Below are 23,745 nucleotides of genomic sequence, written 5' to 3'. Positions count from 1 at the left end.
CAGGCACCATGCAACAGGTTCTGCTTTAGATATTTTATTTGTCAAAATGACAAATTGGAACAGTAATTTTTCATGATGAGATTTGATTCTTCTTTACTAAATCAGTGTTCATACACAAGATTACTTTCCTAATGCCAGATGAGAAAAGTAATATTAACAGTTACGTGGATTGTCAGGCATGGAATTGAATTTTAATAAAAACATAGTTCAGGTAATTTTCTTAGTGCTAAAATCTTTTTTACCTTCAATGTCTTAAAACAAAAATCAGAAAATGATCAGAAAGTGACAAATATATTTTGCTACTGTGTTTAAGTTATTTTGATTAAACTTTACAAATTTTTTATTTTAGATTTAAACAGGTGCAGAGTGTAGGCACTATGACCTGTCTGTGCCTTGGCACATCCACACTGAGGAGGTAACTTTGGCCCCAGCTGATCCAGCCCTTCCAGGGGTGGGAGACTTGAAGCAGCTTCTGACCACACACTGGAGGATTTGTGGGGTCAAGGACTTATGGCTCAGTTCATTCTTCCCAACCTTGGGAAGAATTAAACATGTCTCTTCTACTCCTCTTCCAGTTTTAGACAAGAAAATCACAAATGTCTTATAATTTGTGTTTTTAGAGCACAAGGTAGTATTTAAAAAAACGCCAACTCTAATAAAAATTTCATCTCTTAAAAAGCAGCCTCAAAAGAAAAAACTAGAGATAAAGCCTGGCAGGCCAGTTTTGAGACTATAAATCAACTAGAGGCAGTTATGCCTCCCTTCATGCCCTAAAATATAATTCATTAGTTATGGAAGTTTACTGATGGCTTAAAAAACCAAGAAAAAACATAAAACAACACAAACCCCACAACCAAACAAAAAGAAAACAAAGTAGTTGTGCGAAGGGGAACAGTGAGAGGATGGTGATAAATGTGCTCTGCTGTGTCCCTGCAGCAAGGAGTCTTCATTTCCCTTCAGTAATGACTGACCTGCAAAGCATCTCCTATTCATGAACAGTTACAAAAAAAATACAGAATGTTTCAAGTTCTTAAGCTGTTTTAACCGTCTTGTAAGTGTGACTTCTGGAAATATTTTATTTAAAAAATAGCTCTTCACAGATCCTTCTTGTATCCTGGGGGGATGTGACGCTGTGGCCTTCTGTTCTGGAGTCTGTGAAAATTTCATAGTCATTCCCTCCCTGGAAGCAGAAGAGGATTTATTTAACCTAATGTATAGTCACAAAAAGGGACACATTAGGGAAAATACGGAAAGAAGGGACTTTTTCCAAGCACCTGCAGTGACAGGACACCTCACTGCAGAGACAAGGCCTAGGAAGCAACAGCAGTGCCACCTGCATGAGCAGAGCTCCCTGAAAGCCACAGCTTTGTGCACTGCAGGAAGCAGTTCCCACATTTCTGTTTGCTGTTTGCCACGCTGCTTTTGTGGTGTCAGCAGCAGCTCTTGGTACTTCAAGACTCCAAAAATGCTGCACTGCCACTTACAGGGTATAAAATGAACTGTCTGTAAAACTCCAGACCAGAGGGACAGGTGATTACTTTTACAGCTGATGTCAAGGGGGAAAAATCCTTTCATTTAAAGCTTGTTATTTTCTTATAAAATTTTATATTTAAAGTTTATAAATCTATAAAGTTCTTAGTAGCTTAGAGGTTTTAAACTCCAAGTTCTTATAAAACTAAGCCTTTCTTACAAAAGTTGGCCTGACTCTGTCCCTTGGCCACATTCAGACAGCTTTAAGTTCAGCCAAGTCCTTGTGCTCACCATTGCCCTCACAAGCTCTTGGCAGGTCTCTGCTCAGGAGTTCTAAAAGCCTCTGAACTGCCCTGCAGAGCTCTGCCCAGGGATGGGGAACAAGGAATATGTTCAATTCCCCAAGCTGGAGACAGAGTGGTGAGCAAAGGAACAGCAATAAATGAAATGGGAAATAAATATGTTTAATAAACACCAGCCAACAAGAAGCATCAATCTACACTAACCAAATGGGATAATCAGTTTCACACAGTCATGTCACGTAGGTTTTTAATAGAATTAAGGACGTTCAATTTCCAAACAGCCTCTGCTGTCTGTCAAGGACCCCATGTTCACTTCCACAAACAGAAGGAAAACCTTCCAGCTCTCCCCAGCAGTGCAGTCAGTTAAACATGGACATGTGTTTATATCCTGACTTCAGGTCTTGTCAGGAATAAGGTTATAAGAACCTACAGTCCTTGTGGTTTAAAACAGCAGCTCTGAAATAAATACAACAAACTAATATACTCACTGGCATAGTCTTGTCTCCAAAGAAATAAACAGTCTTGTATCCATCGTTGGCAACAATTCCTAAGCAGTATCTCTTATCCCAGCCATCTGGGAACACATCGATGCTTATCTGCCCTCCTAGGATAGAGATAACCAAGCAGACTTGTTTGACTGTAAGAACACATTTCTGAGGGGAAAGGAAGTGAAAAAATCCTAAACTGGTAAGATTTTAGGTAGAGGAAGCTTTGCAGAAGCCACAGAAATGAGACTATCAAGTCTTGCAAGTACAGCAAGTGTTTTATAGGGTATCAGTTATTACAGTCGTGATTTAGAGATGATTATGTATCCATTAAACACACATGGAAGTGTTATTGTGTTCCTAAACACTCACTGCTCTCAAAGTGAGCCTTTTAAAAAATACATTTAACCTCTTTAATTTTAGAAAGAAAGAACACAAATGAAAGCAGCCATTGGTCTGTGTACAGCCATAAAGACTTTCCAAGGTTTTTAGCACATCCTAACAAGACAACAACTGTTCCAGTTCTGAATCCCTGGGCTTCACCAATACCTAAAAGCATGATTCCCAGTTTTAGCAGGTGTCCAGAAGGTATTTACAACATGCTTCAAGAGAGCTATGTTTCAGTTCATTTCTGCCACAGCACTAGTGGCAACCATACTTTATAATTCTGAAAAATAATAAAAGGCAGGAATACAGTAATATATTAGAGGGGGGAAAAAAGCAAGAAACACATGGAATATTAATTTCCCCTTATTATAATTTCTCTTTAAGCTTGCACTTGCTTTTGGATTCTTTCCTTCCTCCCACACAATGCAGTTAGAGCTGAAGAACCAAGGGCAACTGAATACCACTGATGGAACAGTTCTGACTGATTCACAGAAACAAGTCTGACTAAATAGAACCATGTAATATGTTTCAAAATGAGCAGAATCAGTCATACAACTGACATTAAAGGACAATGAACTGATGACAAGCAATGAAGTTCTCTTTGTTGATGGATTTCAATTAAAATGTCTCAGTGAAAGCTTAAGAGGAGTAAGAGGCTCAGTCTTGCCTGCACCCACCCCCAGAGAGAACTGTCACACAATGAGATGGGATATGTCATACCCATAAGACAATATGACTTAAATGTAATATAAACTAATTGATATTTTAAATTACATTCTTTTAATGTATTACCTATAGAAAATGTGAGACCTTTGCCTGCAAATTCTCTTCGCAAATCAGCCACAAATTTCTCTCTTATGTGCTCCTTCTGTTAAGAAAAAACAAAACAAATCCAAACATCAGTCACATGCTGTGTTAATTCATCAAGATAATCCCCAAAAACATCTCAAAAATACCCAAAGGTCTGAGTAGCAGGACTGTGATACAGCCACGTTCTATTATGACTAGCAGCATGCTAAAAACCTTCCCACTTTAATCTGTTACCAACTTGTAAAAAAGCAAAAGAGAAAAAATTCACATGCATGTGGTGATATTTGCTTCTCCATCTGAAAATCTTAGTATACTACACAAAGGTGCTTTAACTCCCAGAAGAATTCCATTTTACAAGAGAGAAGACTAAGGCATAGAAGAGTCTAAAAAACATACTACTCTCCTGAGGCCATACACTCCAAAAAGGGTGTTCTCAGAATGCTTTGGTCTTACATATCCTTCAGCATCCACTAACTGAGTCACAAATAAAAGTCTGCTTTGGGGAATTAGGTTTCAATTTTTTATTGAGTCAGAAAGAGTCATTATGGTGTAGCAGGAAACAGAACTCTGGTGGCTCAGATTCGTTCCAGCCTTGCACGTTTAGCCATGTAAAAAGGAGGATAAATGGTGAATAGTTTGACCTCAGCTTTTAAATTCTGCTTCAAAAGGCTTTGCAGAGAACAAGTAAAGGAATAGTTTTATTGACTTGAATGGATACAGGCTGGTACAATACAGAGCTCACCAAGCAATGGTTTTACCTAGGACAAGGTTTTTCAGGATCTCCATATCTACAGATAGGATATTCAGTACTCTGGATACTGCATTACAAGAAACATGAGCCAAACCACCCCCTTCTGCAAGTAATCATTGTTAACTACAGCAACAGAAAAACTATTTCCTGAGGCCTGAATGAAGAAGTTCGTTAAACCACATGGAAAGGATTAAAATGAAAAAAAAAACTGCACAAAGTATAAAAGTTTTTTAAAAATCATAACCTGGCTGTAACTGCCTCCTCCAGGAGAGCTGGGTATTTTTCAAGAGCTGTAACTCACTTTATCGAGTTCATAGAACTCAAGTCGTTCTTCCTGGCTGCAGCTCCTTCCAATGGGGGACACATTTAACATCCCATTCCGGAACTCAATGAAAGTACCTCTGGAAAAGAATTGATTAATAAGGCAGAAAATAGATGGAAAACTTGATCAAAACAGTAAATATCATAATGAATGTCCATTTAATACTGAAGACAGTGGGAATCAGCTGTCTCCTTCAGCCTCTCATTGTATGCATAAACCTCCCATGTAGGAACCAGCACCTCTGGCACCAGGGAGTATTTTGGACTTTTATTTGAATCTGGCAACCTCAACATTATCCTTTCTGACTTTTAAAAGTATGATTTGGTTTCAAAAGTGTGACTGGAGCATCCCATCAACCCAATCCTCAGAGCCTCAGACAGGCCAGGCTGTCAGTTTGGGGTGAAGGTACAAAACTGACAATCTAGGCCGTGTCCAGCCCTGCCTCCCACGGTGCATTTTAGGGCCTGGAGCAGCTGCAGCTCAACTGTCACACAGAGCTGGTCTTGCTGCACACTTCTCAGCTCTGGAAAACATTATGCTGCTGAATTCCAAACACATCAAGGAAACACTCCTACTTCAAAACTGAACCTTTCCCCCTCTTATATAAAAATGCTGATTCGGTATTTCAAATTCTGTGCTCCAGCTGGGAGCTTGTCATTGTATGCATGGATCGAGCTATTCCACACACACAGTGTTCCCAAACCCACAAATTACTCATTTTTTGCTGAGCAGCCTGAGGTGAGCTTTACATCCTGATGTTCAGCACTAACATGGAGAACATGGCCACACTGAGATTTGTGTGCACATACCTCTTCTTTGGCAGTTTAATCTTTGCAATGTAACTCAGGCAGTAGTTGATTAGATCTTGAAGTATGTCCTCGCCCAGGTGACCCTGAATGCTCTAACAAAATAAACACCACTCAACCAAGGATCCAGAATTTGAGATTCTAAAAGCAAGTCACATGGAAGACACAGACATTGGATAATCAGGCATGGTTAATACCACAGAGAAACAAACATGCCTTCAATCAGTAACTCTGTTGATCCACACAAAGAATTAACTCAAAGTGCTCATTTTTATTTTTACTTTTTTATTTTTTAATCATAACAGCAAATTGACCTTTAATATGCTCCCTACTGGCACCTAGTTTAAAGGGAAACAGTGGGCCAGAGGCAGCAGCCCTAAACAAAAAGCTGCAGTTAATGTTTGCTGTAGCCAAGCATGGAGAAATGGAACTTGTTCCTGCAGTAAATTGGAACCACTGCTCAAGGCAGCAATTCCAGCCAGGGTCTCTTTTAAATGTTTAATCTCTATTACTTATGTTGAACATTACAGGCCAAATGAATGATCCATTAACACGAGTAACACATGAAAACAGCAGCAATTTTGGCCTTTGTTAGAAGGGTGATTACAAAGGACTGCACTGTGGCAACAAAGCAAAATCTTTAGAAAATCTTCAGAAAATTTCCCTTTCCCACTACTGGAAATTTCACCCTTACCTGCTTGCTCAAGAATTTCCCATCCTTGTATGCTACAAGACCATTTTCTGGAAACACGTAGTCAAATTTTTCAACCACTGCAAGCAAAAAAAAAAATCAGTAACTTATCATTTTTTCCCATGCAGGTTTTTCTTACATGTTAAATAGGTTAAAATACAACAACGATTAGATCACTAGATTAATGCACACCTCAAATCACATGAAGTCACTCAGTTAAGTTGCCTGTGTTTTTGCTCAAAGGCTCTTTCTCTCCTGAAAATATGTTTCTTTGCCTTCAATGTAAGGAAGTGACCGAACACCTCAAGTGTTGCAAAAAGCCTGGCACACAGCCTGGCCAGAGAGCAGGTCAAAGACTGTCCTTTTACATTTGTTTCCTCAATACTACTGATCTTCAGAAGTGTGAGAGTTGTGAGACTGTACTACAACACAAAATGATACACCTTAGTGGAGACACTGGGAAGCCAAACACAATCTGAGTTATCTGGGCGTTACAGAAGGCTGTCAGTGGCATGAATTAAGTAACACCACTAAAGACAGTGTTTTATACAGAAAAGGAGTTGCCTGTTGTGGCACTAAGGTGAGAGTCCTTGTAGCACAACCCTGATAAAAAAAAGGGTTTTGTTGCCAGCATTAAGGTGCAAAAAGAACAAACTCAGCGTGCTCACAGCTGAGCTGCCTACCCACGTATGTCACACACAATGCCACAGTAAAGCAGCAATGGCAAAATGCCCTCCCAGGGCTCTGCCAGGATTTCACCATTACTAACGACCCATTAAAACGATACCAAGATACACCTGCAAGCGGAAACAGCCTGAGTGCAACACGACATCACCAAGCAAAGCAGGGGAGGAGAGGGACGACCGGGGCTCAGCCTACATTTATTAACCCTCCCCACGGCCCTTACCGTCCTCGCCCAGCTGCTCGCGGATCTTGGCGAAGTCGGAGCCTCCCACCACTCCCACCTTCACCCGCTGCCGCAGGCGCTGCAGGAACGCGGCCATGTCCGGGGCGATCCTCTGCGGGCCCAGCAACAAACACCGCCGTCAGTGCCCGCCCCGTGCCCACCCAAGCTATGCCATAACCGCGGGTACTTAGCAAAAAGGCAGGGTTTTCCCGGAGGATTTTGTTGTTCCCCCCAGGCGGCACGGTGAGCTCGCCCGCGGCGTGTGCCACGTCCCGCTGCCCGCGGGCTCGCCCTGCGCGGCCCCCGCCGCTCCCCCGGCGCCCGCCCGTGCCCCGCAGCCCCGCCCCGCACTCGCCTGGCGCGGGGCCGTGAGGGTCCCGTCCACGTCGAACAGACACAGCGCCGAGGGCGGTGGAGCCATCGCGGGGCTCGGACGGGCCGGGCCGGGCCGGACTGTCCCTCCCGGCGGGCCCCGCGCGGGCGGAAGCGGCGGCGCAGCCGCGCTGGGCGGCGGAACATGGCGGTGAGGGCGGGCTGGGCGCCGGGAGCCCTTCCCTTCGCATTCCCCTTCCCATTCCCATTCCCATTCCCCTTCCCTCCCCATTCACTCTTCCTTTCCCTCTCCTTCCCTTTCCCCCTTCCCCCGTGCCCGTCGCTGCCCGCTCGATGTCGCGTCCCTGCACAGACTCCGCTCGTGTCACCCCGCGGCGAGGACCCTCCTTTCATCCTCTGCCCTGCATGTCCGCAGGGTCTGGGCTCTTCCTCTGGTCCCTCTCTCGGTGTAGCGCGCTTTCCCCTCCCCTCTGCCGTGCTTACTCTGCTTTTTTTCCCCTATTTCCCTGAAATTGCTGTTTAAGTGGTTATTTAGCGATTTCGCCGCTGGTAGCCCTGGTTCTCTGATCCTCCTTGCTTTGAGTGCCTTGATGCTGCTCAGACACCAAAACCAAGCAGCGAGAGATGACATAGGGACCCTTTGCTACGCTAACTGGTTATCTAAGGTTATCCAAAGTTATCCCTCTTCCTCTGCACGGGGGGATGTGAGCACGAACACCAGTTCCTGATAGAACGCTGGTTTAAGGTTACTCTGAGTAGGGGCTTGTGCTTTACTGTCTGCGGGACTGACTCGGAGCTCGATGTGATTCGGGTCTAAAGAGGGCTCAGAATGGTGACCTGTGGGAACCTTTCCTTCCAGGCTTGGCTCTGCACTGTCAGGACTAAAGTCTGCATGGCACCAGCTCTTGGGAGATGTCTGCAGAAGGAGCTCTGGACAAGGTCGTGGAGAAGGGGAGGTGCTCACACGCCCTGGAGTTTTGGAACATGGCAGTGTTTGCAGTCACAAAAACAGCCAGTCACTGGTGTTGACAATTCTTTCAGGAGACAGCGAGACTCTGTGTGCCTGTCCCATTCGGCCGCTGCTGCTGTGCTCCAACAGAAGGCTGTGGATGGGAGGGCAGAGGAGTTCAAGCTGGTCTACAGGTTTCCAGGGATAAAGTACTGCAGGGTCCTGTCCAGGCTGAAGCTGTTGCAGACTGCCACCACCGCGGTCATGCTGCCTCCCATCTGGTACCTCTACCTGCAGGACCAGGTGTCTCAGAATATCCTCTTGTACACAACTGGCCTCGTGGCCTTTGCTGGTGCAATGTTGTATGGCATGAGCTACTTTTTCAGAAGAATTATTGGATTAATCTACTTGAGTGAAAGTGGCCAAACTGTCAGAGTGGCCCACTTGACATTTTGGGGAAGACGGAATGACATTTACTGTCCCATAGAGACAGTGGTGACTTTGGATGAAGTTGGAGACAGCAAGGAGGAACCGCTTGTCCAGTTCAAACGGTATAATAGTACAGATATTTTATATTTTACAATTAAGTATGGCAAGATTGTAGACAGAGAGAAATTTACTCAAATATTTGGAGAACTTGTGTGATACAGCAGCTCATTTCAGTGATTTCTGTGTTGCGTGTTCATTTTGCTTATTGTCATGTGAGGTTTAATTAGTTTACCAGCCTGACACCCCTGTCCTTTTCCTGTGCAAAGCCTGCTTTAAGTGCACACAGTGTAGAAAGTTGCAGTAATAAAGAACAATCCACTGGATTAAATGTCTTTTCAGCTTATGGTTTGGGGAGTGTCTGTTCCATGTTGGATTCAGTGATGTGCATGTTGTGCTGTCACAGCAGCTCCAAGTCTGAAATGTCCTTGGAACATGCCCTAGGAGGCTGAATTACTGGTGCTGACCCCAGCTGTTTCAGTTGTTATGAAACAGGAAAAACTCTTGGAAGTGAAAAACAGGAGCTGCCAGAACACCCTCACTCCAAAATTAGTGCTTCTTTTAGCTGATTTCAGGTTGGTTGGGATGGCTCTGGAAATTAAAACTGGTCTTGTACATACATGTGATGAGTGATGGTGACAGACACAGACATGCTTATATGTTAATGAAATTGAGTTATGTGTAAATGAAACTGGGAAGGAGGTGTATAATGCTGTGGAAGGTGTATGGGGTCTCCTGGCAACATCCTCCAGGATGTGAATGTAGCTGGACAAAACAAGGGTGTGGGCTGCAAAAAGCACTGGCAGCTCAGCTGTAAGGGTAAGTTAAAGGCTGGGGCAGCATTTTGGGAGCCTCTTACAGAAAATGCTGCCCCATTGAATCACAATATTAAGGGGTTGGAATGGACCTTAAAGATCATCTCATCCCATCTCCTCCTAGATGGGACACCTCTCACTAGACCAGACTACTCAAGGGTTTATCCAGCCTGGTTTGAACACTGTCAAGGTTGGGGCATCCACAACCTCCCTGGGCAACCTGTTCAGTGTCTCACCACCTTACAGAAAAACAATATCTTTCCATTGGAATGGTAAAAGCCGCACCTGTGTCCATGAAGCACAGTGGTCTTACTCCATAGTATGATTCCTCTTTTTTCAAAACTTCAGTAGAAGGGAGGATTTTAAACCCAAGGGAGAACCAAACCTATCACCTGTAACACGTCTCTTGAATTGTCACAGGCAAGTTAACTCCTTACACCACTCTTCTAGCTGTTACCTCATTTGAAACTGCCAAATAAACTGACTCTCACCAATAATTTGGAGTGTTCTTTTCCCTGTTTCTTCCTCATGCAAATTGAAACCTATCTCTTGGTGGATTAGCAGATGCAGGTAAGTAAATTTGCCATTTAAGTGCACAGGCTAACCCTAAGTTACGGTTTGTTCATGTTGAACTTTTCCTAATGGGGTGGCACAGTAGTATCAAAAGAAAAAAAAATGTTTGTGGTGTAAACACCATGGGCAGCAAAAGACAGTGGGCTGTACATGTACACTGCTTTTTGGAGGCTTATCTTCATCAGAATGTCAGAATGTATTTAATATACACTAACAGTTCAGTTTAGGCATTTAGTAGGTATAAAATTAAAAGCTCTGGAGAAGTTCAATTATAAATATTTTATTTAAGAATATTGATTACACATGAGATGTCATTTGTTATGAATCTGTGTACAGTTACTAGTTACACCATGAAGTGTACTTAAGTATTTGTTTAAACATTTATTTGGCACTGTCCACAGTATGCTGTAAACAATATTAACTTTATATGCTTCAGCTGCAGTGCTTTCTATGTATTCTCTAATGATTTCATCAACATGTTGTACACAATTATACAGTTACTGAGTGTCAGTAAAAATTATAAAAACACCTAGAGTAGTCATAATAAAAGTGAAGATGTGGTAAGACTTCAAATTACTGGACCTTTGCTTCTGTAAAAGTACAAGACTTGCTAGAGACATTCACTACAACTACTGCACTGATATGTTGAACAAACTAATTCCCAAAATGCTGTCAAATACGGTTCTTGGTTTGACTTTCCTTTTGCTGATAATACAAGGACAGTGATGACAATGAGGTTTTGTTGAACACCAGTTTACTGGTCCTTAACCCAGATTTCTACAGCCTCTGTTCAAAAACCTGCTCAGGTTCTGCCCTGCTGGTACCAGAGTTCTGGTTTCTGCAGAGGTTTACAGAAATCTCACTGGGTTTCAGCTGGCAGTTGAGTTTCCCAACACCAGTAATCTAAAATGGGAAAACCATGGTTAACACTTCTCAAAGCAGGTAAGAAACCTTTCACATTTTGGTAGCTGTATTAAACATGTAAATCTTTTAACTGCTCTGTCTCTGATTATGTACTTAAAAATTGTGGTCAGGTCCTAAATAGGGTTATTGTAAAGTCCATTGTGGTCCCTGTTTTTTGGTGCACAACAGAAAGTTAAACTTGGTAAATAAAATCCAGATGCTTGCTCCAAGGAAAAGAAAAGAAAGGCACCAGATCTAGTTCAAGTCAGCCCTAAGCAAACAGTAAAGAGACATCCAAAATAATTCTCTGAAGAGAAACAAATTAATGAACTGTTGACACTTTTTTTGATCCTGTGGCTTTCTAGAAGATCTCTGAAGTACTAATGACTTAGAATATACTATTAGAACAAAAATAGAATTACTTTGCATTATAAATGTGCAGGTAGGACTTGGTCTTCACTGTAGTGGCTCTGATACCAGATAATGGCTAACATTAAGCATTTCTGCTGTTATTTTACAAAATACCTCAAGTATTCACGTAGAACTTGTAACAGATAAATTAATGGCTATTGTGTGTTCTGGGCAAATGGTAAAATAATCTGGAATCATTCTAGATTGCTGGCAGAAGTGGAAGTAATGTGCTTTGCATGGTTCTCTAATCTTTGTCAAATTACACACTTCAGGGTAGAGTCTTCTCTGTACAAATCTGCTTGTAAGAGAAGTCAAAAGTTTTAAAACTCATCCATGATATGGAAAACAGGACAAGTGCTTCAGTGCCACTTGCAGCGCTGAGGGCACCGGTGCCTCTGAAGCAGCACGTGCAGGCTGGGCACAGAGGGTGCCCTGGTCTGCCTGGTGTGGCAGATGTCTGTACTCAAGGGAAAAAAGCTGGAAGTTACTCTGCAAAACACTGTGCTTGGCAGTGGTGGAAAGCAGAGCTTTCCTTCAAACACTGATCTTATTCCAGCTGCCATTAAAGAATGGCACTTTCCCTATGGCAGGCACGTGGCTCAAGTTGGGGCCACTCTTGTTGCTGTTTCTGGACGCAAATCTACTGGGGTCACCTGTGAAAACGGGTCCTGCTCAGACAGTGGATAGTCAGGGCCATGGCTGTAGAGTGGAGTCTGCAATTGGCATGGCCCAGGCCAGGAGAGGGAGGCCCACAGGGAATGCACAGTGAGGGACAGCTGCGTGTACCTGCTGGTGACCAGTGCCAATGCTCTGCCTGGGGCGCGTGTGCATGGAGCAGCTTGCCTTGGGCAGGATCACACACAGAACACAAACCTCAGTTTATGACTTTACACTTATCTTGTAAGTTGAGAAGACATGAATTAATGCAAACTAATTTCATAACCAGCTGTTCAGTGTGAGGGAACTGCTTTTACTTGAAGTTTGCTAGGATGTCACTGAAAATGTTCAGAAAGAGGTGCGCGTGGTGATCCTTGAAGATCAGTGTGGGACGAAAACGAATGGATCTGTCTCCACAGCCTCCCAGAACAACACCTGAAACAAGATACAGCGTGTGGTCAGTGGTGTGAAGGACCTCAAGCTTCACAAGAATTTAGAACACTGAGTGCCTGTAGCTGTTCCACAAAACACTTGGAGTACTGGGACTAATCTCAAAAGCAATGGGAAGACTCCACCCAGTGCACAGCTCAGCTCTACTGGTTAAGTGTCTTGTTGCCATAACAAGACACAGGAGGTTTTCTTGCAATTTTGTTTTTAAACTACTTCATTTTTAATCACAAAATAAAAAATTTCAGTGCCAGCAAACCTCTTCTTACCGTGTTTTAAATGCATGGTACTTTTTTTACCCCAAATTCAGTTATTTCAAAGGTCGATGTGCAACAATGAGCTGGGCTTACCCTGCCTTGAATCAGAGCCTTGGTCTACCATGAAACAAACTGCTTGCCTTCTCTTCCTGCTGTCTTAGTTTCCAAGAACAAACCATGGTGTCTTTTTCACTCTAAAATGTTGGTTTTACCACAGTATTCATAAAATTCATAGTTCTTCTCCCTGCATTTTCCTGAGTGACATTAACTTTCTTCTAACTTTCCTGATCTGTCTCTAGAAGGAAGCCTTGCCCAGGGACACCCTAAGGTCACTGCAGAGAATATGAGATTGATTTCAAAAAAACTATTGCCCTACACAGATCTCTTCCAGTAACACCAGACCTATAGGGACTGGTAAATGTATACACGGACTCGTCTGAGGTCTTTGGGAAAACAAGTATTTCCAGAAAGTCTAATTACAGTTTTGTTTGTAATTTCCCTTCTGTCCTCTGATACTGTAGTACACACACACCATATGAAAAAGGAAAATTCAGTAGCATTACTTATGCTGCTGTTTGTCACGTGAAGCTCATCCACACACACCAACTTTCTTACCTTTATTTCTGGCTATTGTAATTAACTTATTTCTAGTTGCATCATTTGGAGTGTCAAACGAGCAGAATGTTCCTCTTCCTCTCACTCTGCTGATGAGATGAGGGTAACGAGCCTGCAAAGAGAGGTGAGATGTGCCTGTGGCAGGTGTTGGAACAGAGGGCACCTGGTGGCAAGCTCAGCTCTGCCAGGTGGAAGCCCTGCTGCCTCCTGGCTCTGCTGGAGCAGAGGGAGTGCAGGGGCTGGATTGCTCACACAGCCTCATGTCCTGCTCAGCTGAGCCTGCAGAGCCCAGTGGCAGCAGGCTCGCTCCTCAGAAAGCACATAAATGTCTGAGCAGGGAAAATGGATCTTCTCCCCTGAGCTAGGTCAAGTAAAATCTTCCTTGGAGCCTCCTGATGCAAGTGTAACACACCTTACATCTACAGTGAAAACCTGAGCGTAAATAATCTACACTGGGGCTAGAAATCAGCTCCTTATGCTGAAGTAAAAGACTAGCAAGTAATACCTGGATCACTTACTATGAATTACAATCCTCATCTTTGAGAAGAGTAACCTTTTTTTGGATAGGACTAGTTGTATTCTGGCCCTCCAAAGTATGAAGATTATAGTATTTTTCATTCTCCTTCCTGCTATGCCTTAAAGCTGTGGAGAGAGCAGAGACTGTGTTTGGGATTATCCTGTGTAAAATGCCTTTTGGAGGAGAGCACCTGCAAGCCTATCCTTAAATGTCTGATTTTCCTTCTCATATGAGGCTCCAAAGTCAAAGCTGTGAGGAGTTTCTCTTAGTCAAGGGAGGGAAAGCTACAATTTTCTTGTTTAAACAGCCCAGCAGAATTGAAACAAAATATGAAAGCACCTTCCTTTAAAAGAACTTTGGGATGATGAAATACCAGCTGCTTGTGGTAATGAAGTCTAGCAAAGTAATCCAACTAGCTGCAGTTCATATCTTCAGATGTTTTGGGGGTCACCCTCTATTCTGAATTAAGAACCCAACATTCTTAAGTTAGTAAAATAAGGTTTACTTCAATTCCAGATGGGACACAGTTATTATTCAGGCTTGCACTGAAGTACAACCAGTAAGCTGTGCTTATGGTCTAGTCCCAGCTGGAGTTCCTCAGTCCAGGTGTTTAAACTGGACGAGGTCAGATCCTGTCTCATCAACAGATTTCTCTTGCTTATCCACAATCCTTCCAGAGGTTTACCTGCAAATCCAGCAGCCCAGTCAGCAGTGCTTTCCCAGCATGGGTTGCATTGTTTAGAAGGTCTTCTGTTTTAATCACCTTAATGACTTCAGCAAGCATAAGGTTCTTGGACGGATCTCCAAGCCAGGTATTAAAAATCCGGTAGGGCTTGGGAGAGGGTAGAAAAAGAATTGTGGAACATGTTAACAGGCAAATCACGACAGTAAAGAAAAGCAAGGCACCACACTGGCAATGCAGATATCTGGTGTATGAAAAGCCATGCACTAATCTCATCAACCCCCTTTTTTTGTTGTTGTAAGAGCAAAATCCCACTGCCCTGCTGAGCTGAAGCACAGGATGACTACTTCATGCTTCACATTTAATGCATTCTGTCTTGCTGTTCTGTTATCTCATTGAAACACAGCTATAGATGACATGAAAATCAGCATCATCTATCGAGGCTTTACATAAAGCTGTATGTTCTCCCCCTTAATTTTACTTTTTTTTTTAATTTATTGCATCTATAATGTCATTAATGTGAAGAGGAAATCCTGCTGACAGATTCTGCAGTGCTGACATACAAGTTCTGAAAGTCTGAAGTTGCCCTACAGGAAAAGGTGTCAGTTTGTGGTTGGATTTTGTACTGAAGATTAGTTCCATTAGGCTAAACCCTCTTCTCAACTCCCCCTGCCAGCTTTCTGACCTTGGTGACTGACAACAATGGAATAAAAATGAGAAACTGATGATGACAGCTGTTGTGTGAGCACACAGCAAGTATTTGTGAAACAGCAGCTCCACACTGCTGAGCCTGCATTGCTGAAGAAAACCTCGTCCCTTCCATGGGTGTTACAGTCACTCCTCAGTGGGTCACCAACCCAGAGTTCAAGTTTCACTGAGTATCTTACAGCGTTTGGCCTGAACTCTTCTTTGTGGAAAAATCCTCCTGTCATCATCTTCTTACTGAATGTTACCACATCAGCTGGGTCATCCAGGCCCCAGTGTTCGTGTGCCCAGAATTTCCCTGTGCAGCCACCTCCCGTCTGCACCTCGTCCACCAGGAAGGCACAGCCGTGCTGTGGAGAGAGGGGAGGAGCAGCAATGTGAGCCCTCGTTTAGGAAACAGGAATACCTCCCTTAGTGAACAAATACAAGCCAATGACATGCAACATCCCTCCTTCCTCTCCTTTCACTGCTCCAACTCCCCTCCTCAATCCCTCCACCAATGTCACTCACTGTGCTTCACAATTAAAACCTCAGCAGTTTTTTTCAGGAATGCACTAGAAATTCATTTTCTACCTAAACTCACAAAGTACATGTTTTTATATAGTTTTGAACATTTCTAAAGGGTGCCTGAAAACATCTGGAAGGAGCACAAGTGGTATTTTCAAAACCCCTGAGGGACACAGAGTGTCATTTCTAGGAGCTTTGTTTTAAATAAGAAGTCTCTGCCCTGACTCTAAGTTGGTCATTTGTGGCACAAAGGCAATACCAGCAGCATGAGCTCTTCAGCTGAGGGGCCTGAAGAGCTGCCTGTCAGACAACTCTGCTGAAAGAGATACTCATGTGAGCTGGCAACAAACCTTCTCAACAAACTGGCATTGTCATTTAAAGAACACTACTGCAAAATTCACAATTAATTCATCAAAGTAATTTCTCTCTCACCTTGAAATTAGGAGATAATTTATTGGACTAAGGAAACTATTAAGTGTGCATCAAATGGAAGAGACATGGAGTTGCTTGTATCTGACTACATACACATAACTGACTGCTCCTAAGGAGGCCTGTGAAGCTCTCCAAGTCCCTGGGGCAGGGGCAAGGACTCTGGAGACACCCACAAGTATTTGCATGTTTAGCTACCACTGAATGACCAATGAAATGTTTTATTACCTTTCTGGCAATATCTCGTAGTTTTCTGAAGAAGTCATCTGAAGCATGATTGTCCCCCCCCTCCGACTGTATTGGTTCTACAATGATTCCAGCCACAATCTTCTTCTTTTTCCTGTACTTTACAATCAGGTCTTCCACCTGTAGATCAAACAGTTACGACATATTCTCCTTCCAGCACATTCACACGTTTCCTCCCAGCAAGATTCAACCTCAGCAACAGAACTTCAACTTTTCATAGACATTCCTGGCTATAAAGGTGTCAGGAAACACAAGCAATTACAAATAATTCCTCCAGGATTTAACACATTCCTCTTATTTCTGAATAACACTTAAGTTTAAATCATGTCCTAAACACACTGTAACTAATTTCACATTTATCTACAGTGGTGTGAAAGCTCTAGCCAGGTTCTGCTGGCAGTGTGGCGGCCACCACTGCCATTGGCTGTGCCACTGCTGTCATTCCACCTAAGCAATATGAAAGGAGACAGATTTTGTGTCACAAATAAAAACTCTGCTAATGTATTACACAAGGTCATCTGGAAAATTTACTTTTTCCAGTCACCCACTTCAGATACATTAAAATTAATCAGATGAAATAGTGCAGAAATCCTGTTGCTGATAAGGGAATTAAAGAGAAATCTCATTAACCTTGTAGTGCCAGTTGCTACATTTAGTAGTGTATTTGTACTTGAAATACCCCTCACAGCTTTCAGGGCCCACAGCCCATGCAGGCTGTGAAAAGTAAGCCAAGAGAAAGACTTCTAAGAGAGAATTCAGCCTTTGGTTGGTTGGTTGTTTTTTTTGTTTTGTTTTGTTTTGTTGGGGTTTTTTTGGTTGGTTAGTTTCTTTGGGGTTTTTTTCCATTTTTTGGGAGTTTGTTGGTTTTTTTTTTTCTTTTTGGTGTGCTTTTTTCAGTTGGCTTTTTTTTTTTAAAGCTATCATGGAGCAACCACAGGGAAGTCATTTGCTATGCTTTCTGTTTTCTCTGGAGTGAGGCAGGTTTGGATAACAGGTCTGCTGGATCCATCTCTGCAGAGCCTGTTCCACACCCCCCAGCCCTCCCCAGCTGTGACATTCCACACTCTGCACCAGTGCACTTCCTTGCTCCCCACTTCTGTCTCTCAAGAGTGAGCCCTCGGAAGCAGCAGATTCTGCATCTCAATAGGGAATCCTGTGCTTCTGGTGCCTGGAGATGGTTCTCCTCCCTTGAACTCTGTTCTGCACAGCTTTCCCTTGTCTCAGGCTAGGGAAGGCAGGGAGTCCCTGCAGCCACAGGAAAGATTAGAGCTTTATGCCAGAACTTGCCATGGGAAAGCTGAAAAGCCTGGAATCCTGTTAGAGGTTCTCTTTGAGGAGAGAGTTATGCTCTCTCTCAGTCCATGGTCCTTTGGCAAGATCTGGCAGACAAGTTCACTGTGGTACAAGGACCTTGTCCTGCATGTGAGATTTCTGGTGTCACTGGTGCAGCCCCAGTGGGCTGGCTGTTCTGCAAGGCAGGACAAACATCTGACTGTAAACAACACTGAATGCTGCTTTAATCACAGGCTGTTCCAATCCCTGAAAACATTCTTTTAGTGAAAAGCACTAATCCTATCAACACTATTCATTATTTCAAATCAAAACCAACAGAAAACTGCCAGAGAATTTTTTACCTCCTCTAAACAACGGGCTTCTTCCTGTTGATTCTCTTTCACAAAATCTTCCAGGGGATACTTTAACCTTGGAAATGGAGCAATAGGCCAGTCCAGTGATGGAATGTCCAGTTTGTGAATTGCTTTAGAGTGAGTTGTAGCTAAGCAACCTAAACCCAGAGAAGCAAAAATTAAAATAATACCGAAGAATAATACAGGAAAAAAGCTACCAAGAGGTGAAAAATTGCCTGACACCAGGACAGTAGAATTACCTTAATAGCTCTTTTTGTTTTATTTTCTGGAATACTGGGTAATTGATTTAGTCAGGGTTAAGTGGATTGCTCTAGCTTTTAAGCATCAGTTTCCCATGTACTGTTCCAGAAGAACAGTAGAACCTCTGTCAGTCTAAACAGGTTGCTCAGATGAGCTGGATTTCACCTGTCCAAAGACAACTGCTCACAAAGCTCACAGAAACGGCACTCTGAGGTAACATGCTTAGAAGAGGGATTGAGCTGATATAAAATGGTAAAAATGAGTGACATCATGTTTGTATATTGTGGAGATTTTACCCCAGGAGTTAGATTTTCATGAGTATTAACAGGAAACTCTGGATTCAGAATGAAAATAAAAGACCTTCTAAAAAAATTCCTACTGTCACTCAAACACTCTGTTTCAGTACTGGTGGGGCTTCCAAGATGAATATTTACAAACCTACAGATTCTCCACTGGTACTGTGTGCCTGAGGGAAACCCACTTCTCCAAAAGCATAGTGAGCTGATGGTCAGTGCAGGGGCTGAGGAGCGAGGGGAGGGACAAGGCACAGCTTACCCAGGGTCCTGCCGTGGAAGCCGCCCATGAAGGAGAGCATGGCATAGTCGGGGCAGCCGGGGGGCTGCAAGCAGAGCACACAGGGGGGTCAGCAAGGGGCTCATGCCCCCCAACACACCCCCAGGCCACAGTATCTTGGGATGGCCAAGCCTGAGCTGAGCCCCTCAGGGCAGCTCCTCAGTGCACCCTGACCCGGCTCCTCCTCAGCCCCCCAGATCATTACAAATACATTGGTCACCCCCTAAAAACTGCCCAACCTCCCAGACGCCCTCATTAATACTAAGGAAACCTTGGCATTCTATCCCTGCACAGATGGGCTCACACAGGGCTGAGCATCCAGCACAATCAGCCCCTTCTTGCACATGTGTATGGGGTGGATGTGCCCAGGAGTGGCATCAGGGCTGTGGGGGTCAGTAAGGAGAGCCTGGGGCTGCCCCATGCTGGCCCCCCCTGCATGACTTGCTGATGTTTGTCAGAAGCAGTTTATATTTCACCATTTCCTCAATTTACAAAACCCACTTCACAGTTAGCAAAGCTAATTTTTCCTCCCAATCTTCCCTTGCAAACCCAAGCCAATGGTATATCTGGAGGTGTGGTAAAGAACAAATGTTACCTGGTTAATCATACAGGATTCCAGTTCTTCTTTTGTGACATTATTGTGGCCCCTCTCCTTGTTCTGCAAAAAACCCAAACAACCCAACAAGAGTTCTCCTGTAGTTATTTGTAACCAACAGCATTTATGGCCAAACCACAAATTAGGAATGCTGATATTTCAGATTGGAGCCAAGGAAGACCCTGACTGTGGCTCTAACATACTAACTGCAATCTGTATTTTCTTTCTTTTTCCTTTCCTTTATAATTTCTAAAGTTGTGACAATAAAAAACAAAGCTTAGGTGAACACTTTTTAATAAAGATTGTATACCAGGTTGGCTATAAAGAGGAAGACAACCTCCAAGCCTTACTTATTTTTACAATGACAGTTCTGATGATGAATAACTCATTTTTACAAATAAACCTACAAAAAATCTTAATATTTTACTCACTCTGTACCACATGAATATTGCTTTAAAGGCATTTTCATTAGAGCAGGATCCACAAGACATGGTCATCACCTGTGACAGGCCCTTGGGAGCCACCTGTCAAGGAAGACAGAAAATTACTCCAAAATATTGAGCACAAATATAGTGCAAAGTGATAATAATAGTGATCAGTCCTCAACATCATGAACTTCAGTATAGTGGGAGACCAACCATGTCTAGGGGGAGGAAAGTCAATTTTAACAGCAGCTGAAAGGGCTCAATTCAGTTTCAGTCTCAAGGACCTTCAAATTTAAATCAAGACAGAGAAGCCACTTATCTCACTATCTCCTATCAGTCAATGGAGGTAAGTGAAAATGTGTCTTCTCATCAGTTCTTGAACCCAGAATGGAAGAGGCTGCATCTGTGCAGAGCTGACATGTGATGTTCTCACACTCAGTTGTCAAGTCAGGGAAAAAGGTTTGACCTCATTCCTTGCAGTGGGAAGCAGATGGATTAACAGCTAATCTGTAATGCTCCCTATTAAAATCCACAATATCCCTTGATATGTCCACGTCCCTGAATACAGAACATGGTAACTCATCACTGTTATCTCAAACTTACTGATAGCAAAGACTCCTTCAGTTTTTCTGTGAAGTTCTCTGGAGGTAAAATCCCTAGGGCAGGTCTGTTGATAAAAGTGCTCTAAAAAGACAAAGGAAGAGGAATTCTTAGATCCTGCTATCACAGGAAAAACATGTTGATATCAAAGCAGCTATCATTTATTCTAATTACAAATACCAGGCAGAAATTTGTATCATGGCACATGGAACTTTAAACCAGGGACTAATACTCATACTTTAGAATACGTTTTTCTGTCTAATCGTTACTACTCTTTTCTTGCAGGACACCTTAGGAAAGGTGCATGATAACTCATACTGCCATTTCCTCTTCAATATTGCCACTTTAGTTGCTCAGTCTCCCTTTTTGCCACACACAGGAAATATGCTTTAAAACTTTATTACTTGTTTTCAGTTGGAGCAGCTAAATTCAGTTAGTATAGCAGCATTTCATCCTTACTGAGCTTCAAGACAGACCCTTTTGGAACACTGTGGTTATAAAACATCCTCCAGATACTACTGCAGTGGGACTTGGGAGAACAAGACAATGGTAAACTTAAAGAATAGGGGCTACATCTGAGAAAGGTAACAAACATCCATGCAAGGGTCAGCAACACAGCACTCCAATAAATAGATTTCTGACAAAAAACCCTGTTCCCAAAGACATGCTGTCTGCCTTCCAGATTCCTCTGGCATGGACATAATGCTGAAATAGTCTTCGTGGTTGCAATGGGATCTCTCCTAAGAGTGGGAGAACATAGCCTGCCAGGAAACTACCTGGCTAAACTCACATCTGTTTCCCATGATCCTTTACTCCAACCACTGCCTTGCCCTGTCTGTCAGCAGAGCTGAATCTGCATTGCTGCAAGAGCCCTGGTCATCACAGACCTGACTACAGGCACACAGCCTTCCCAGAGCATGTGGAGGTTACTGAGGGGGTGGAGCCAGGCTCCAGGCTCTTCGGTGGAAGAGGAGAAGCCATGGGCATAAATCAAGCCATGGGAGGTACCAATTTGGACATAAGGAAAAGGATTTTCATCAAGAGAACAGTCAATGGACCTGCTGCCCAAAGAGGTGGTGCAGTCTCCCTTCATGGAGGTTTTCCAGATCCCAGATAAAGCCCTGAGTACCCTGGTCTCATCTCACAGCCAACCCTCTTGGAGCAGAAGGTTAGGTTGGGCAAGACACCACCTGAGGTCCCTTTCAACTGCAGTGTTTTGTGAACAGGCCAAATCAGGATTCACACCTTTAGGAAAAGTAATTTTGGTGTCAGTGCAGCAGCTGGTGGGAAAGCCGATCCTGCTGCCCACACTGGAGTTTCTAAGGAGCAGCTCTGGAAAAAGCCCCTCAGTCTCCCCAGTCCACTAATAGAGATAAATGTCACATTTATGCAATTAATTTCACTTAAACGTCATGGATTAAAATTGATTCATCACTGCTCTTAGTCTTTGTAGGTAATCTTATTTGATTCACACCATGCTACTTTTTATTTTAAATTAAATTTTCTCAGAAAAGGACAAGCTCAATAAATTTGCCAACTGCAAAGCAACATTATTTGCCCTTCTTTTTATTTGTTGTTTTTCTTGTTGAAGAAGCAATCATTGACATTAAAGGCTGAGCTTTGATAGCTTAAGTCTTAATGGGTCTCCAGAGGGGACAAACTGACTCTCCCAAAACATTGATATTTTCAGTGCAGCCCAAGCTTGCACATTTATTGGCATCCTTCAATGTAAGAACTTGTTTGTTCAGGTGTGTGAACCACAGCAAGAGGTATAACTGGTCACACTGTACCTGAAGGATATTTCATCAGGATTATTAGGGAAACCCAAGTATCCCACAAGATATAACAGTGTATCAGCTAGGACTTTGCAAGTTGTTCATTTGTTACTTCCAAACGACTCCAGCTTAAAAGCAAACCTAAGCAAGGATGTTACTGACAGATTAACACAGAAGTTTTTGTTTAGTAGCTGTGAGAAATCTTACTTGATTTTTGTCTCAGTTTAAATTTTCAAATGAAGTTAGAGATGCAAGACCATGAATTTGTTGTGAATTTGATTATGGGCTGTCACAGTCATTTGACAACATTTGCCATTACACAGAAAAATGTATTTTTCTTTTGTAGTTAATGAGATACTCAGAACTGAGAAAAATAGAACATTGACATCAAGTTGCTGTGGGCTCAGATGAACAGATGCATATTCTTTTCTTCTTAGCTGGCTATAAAGAGGGTACATGGAGCACTACAGAGAAACCAAACAGAAAGTCCCTCCAGGAGAACACCGAACCCATTGCCAGCATTAACCAAGGACCCTCCCTCAGTGTGTATCACTCAAAGAAGTCCCTTCCCCACAAAGCTGGTGTGTTACCTGCAGTTGGCCCCAGCACACACTCTGCAGCGAGGCTGGCACGAGCTCTGCTCTCCACAGTCTCTGCCCTTGGCACTGCAAACCTGACATCCTGCCCATGCTGTGCCCAGGTAGAGCCTGCCAGAGATCCTGAGTGCAGCCAGGCACAGGCCCACTGGCTCCCTGCCTCCTTCCTCACTGAGCCAGTCAGGTCTCAGAAATCAGGATGGAGTACCAAGGACATCTCTGGTGCTTGGACATGGGAGAGGGGGGTCCTGGTTGTGCCACTCATGTTGGGCTTTGCAGGAGTTCCTCTCACTGCAGGCTTGGAGCTGGCAGCCTGTTACTTGCTCTTCCCCAGTGGGCACATCTGCAACTGCCACCAAGCAACAGGGCCTTTTGGTTTTGTTTTTTGTTCGTTTTGTGGTTTTGTTGGGGTTTCTTGTTGTTGTTTTGCTTATTTTTTAAATCTGGCTTTGCCTACTGTTGCATTATAAGGAAGATATTATTCTCAGAAACAATTTTTATGAGTTAATGTAACTATTTAGAAATATTAGTTGTTCTGAAATATCCAGATCTGCCTTTGATAACGTCAGCATTTCTAGTCCTGGTGGTTTTGGTTTCTTGTTTTTGTTTTGTTTTGTTTATTTAAACTTGAAGTATTTAAGTTCTGGGGGAGGCAGAATTTTTCATCCTGAAGAAATGAACCCTCCAGAAAGAAAATCAGCTCAGGGAACCAAAATGATGGCTCAGGATTCACACTGAGTGTAATGAGAAGGGGATCAGTCATTACCCTCACTGTTTAAAAAGAAACTAAACTTCCCACACAATTCTAGATGGAGGGCATCACATTCAAAAA

At 43.1% G+C, this 23,745-nt stretch overlaps 3 protein-coding genes across 7 annotated transcripts in view; 1 reads left to right on the top strand and 2 right to left on the bottom strand.

Annotated features, from left to right (window-relative positions):
- Nucleotides 1–18: 18 nt before the first annotated feature.
- On the bottom strand, nucleotides 19–7,419 carry PMM2 (phosphomannomutase 2). Its single transcript, XM_071570687.1, has 8 exons — nucleotides 7,287–7,419; nucleotides 6,932–7,043; nucleotides 6,028–6,104; nucleotides 5,337–5,428; nucleotides 4,507–4,606; nucleotides 3,437–3,512; nucleotides 2,261–2,376; nucleotides 19–1,180 (listed from the first exon to the last, which is right to left on the bottom strand). Exons 1-8 carry the CDS (start codon nucleotides 7,350–7,352, stop codon nucleotides 1,076–1,078), a joined length of 744 nt encoding a protein of 247 aa, XP_071426788.1. The 5' UTR covers nucleotides 7,353–7,419; the 3' UTR covers nucleotides 19–1,075.
- TMEM186 (transmembrane protein 186) lies at nucleotides 7,400–10,022 on the top strand. The gene is made up of 2 exons (XM_071570688.1): nucleotides 7,400–7,454; nucleotides 8,124–10,022. The coding sequence occupies exons 1-2, from the start codon at nucleotides 7,449–7,451 to the stop codon at nucleotides 8,856–8,858; spliced, it is 741 nt and encodes a 246-aa protein (XP_071426789.1). The 5' UTR covers nucleotides 7,400–7,448; the 3' UTR covers nucleotides 8,859–10,022.
- Nucleotides 10,023–10,347: 325 nt separating this feature from the next.
- ABAT (4-aminobutyrate aminotransferase) overlaps nucleotides 10,348–23,745 on the bottom strand; it is a 61,555-nt gene continuing 48,157 nt past the window's right edge. For all 5 annotated transcript variants that reach the window (XM_071570781.1, XM_071570783.1, XM_071570785.1 and 2 more), the window contains 10 exons: nucleotides 20,546–20,626; nucleotides 19,949–20,041; nucleotides 19,518–19,580; nucleotides 18,905–18,968; nucleotides 18,098–18,246; nucleotides 16,446–16,583; nucleotides 15,464–15,631; nucleotides 14,580–14,726; nucleotides 13,378–13,489; nucleotides 10,348–12,493 (listed from right to left, as the gene is read on the bottom strand). In XM_071570781.1, the coding sequence (XP_071426882.1) occupies nucleotides 12,372–12,493; nucleotides 13,378–13,489; nucleotides 14,580–14,726; nucleotides 15,464–15,631; nucleotides 16,446–16,583; nucleotides 18,098–18,246; nucleotides 18,905–18,968; nucleotides 19,518–19,580; nucleotides 19,949–20,041; nucleotides 20,546–20,626 (1,137 nt within the window). In that variant the 3' untranslated portion in view covers nucleotides 10,348–12,371. The remainder of the gene's footprint in view (nucleotides 12,494–13,377; nucleotides 13,490–14,579; nucleotides 14,727–15,463; nucleotides 15,632–16,445; nucleotides 16,584–18,097; nucleotides 18,247–18,904; nucleotides 18,969–19,517; nucleotides 19,581–19,948; nucleotides 20,042–20,545; nucleotides 20,627–23,745) is intronic.

This window comes from Pithys albifrons, chromosome 16 (genome assembly GCF_047495875.1).
Source record: "Pithys albifrons albifrons isolate INPA30051 chromosome 16, PitAlb_v1, whole genome shotgun sequence".
Classification (NCBI taxonomy): domain Eukaryota; kingdom Metazoa; phylum Chordata; class Aves; order Passeriformes; family Thamnophilidae; genus Pithys; species Pithys albifrons.
The sequence above is the reverse complement of the archived record's forward strand: the minus strand, read 5'-3'. Positions and strand labels throughout refer to the sequence as shown.

Bases quoted from the DNA above. Each gene is read 5' to 3' on its own strand.
- PMM2 (XM_071570687.1), bottom strand. From the start codon at position 7,352: ATGGCTCCACCGCCCTCGGCGCTGTGTCTGTTCGACGTGGACGGGACC. The intron at 5,429-6,027 runs GTAAGGGTGAAA...TTATTTTGTTAG, and splicing joins GGAAATTCTTGAGCAAGCAG to AGCATTCAGGGTCACCTGGG. The intron at 2,377-3,436 runs GTAATACATTAA...TCTCTATCCTAG, and splicing joins AGGTCTCACATTTTCTATAG to GAGGGCAGATAAGCATCGAT.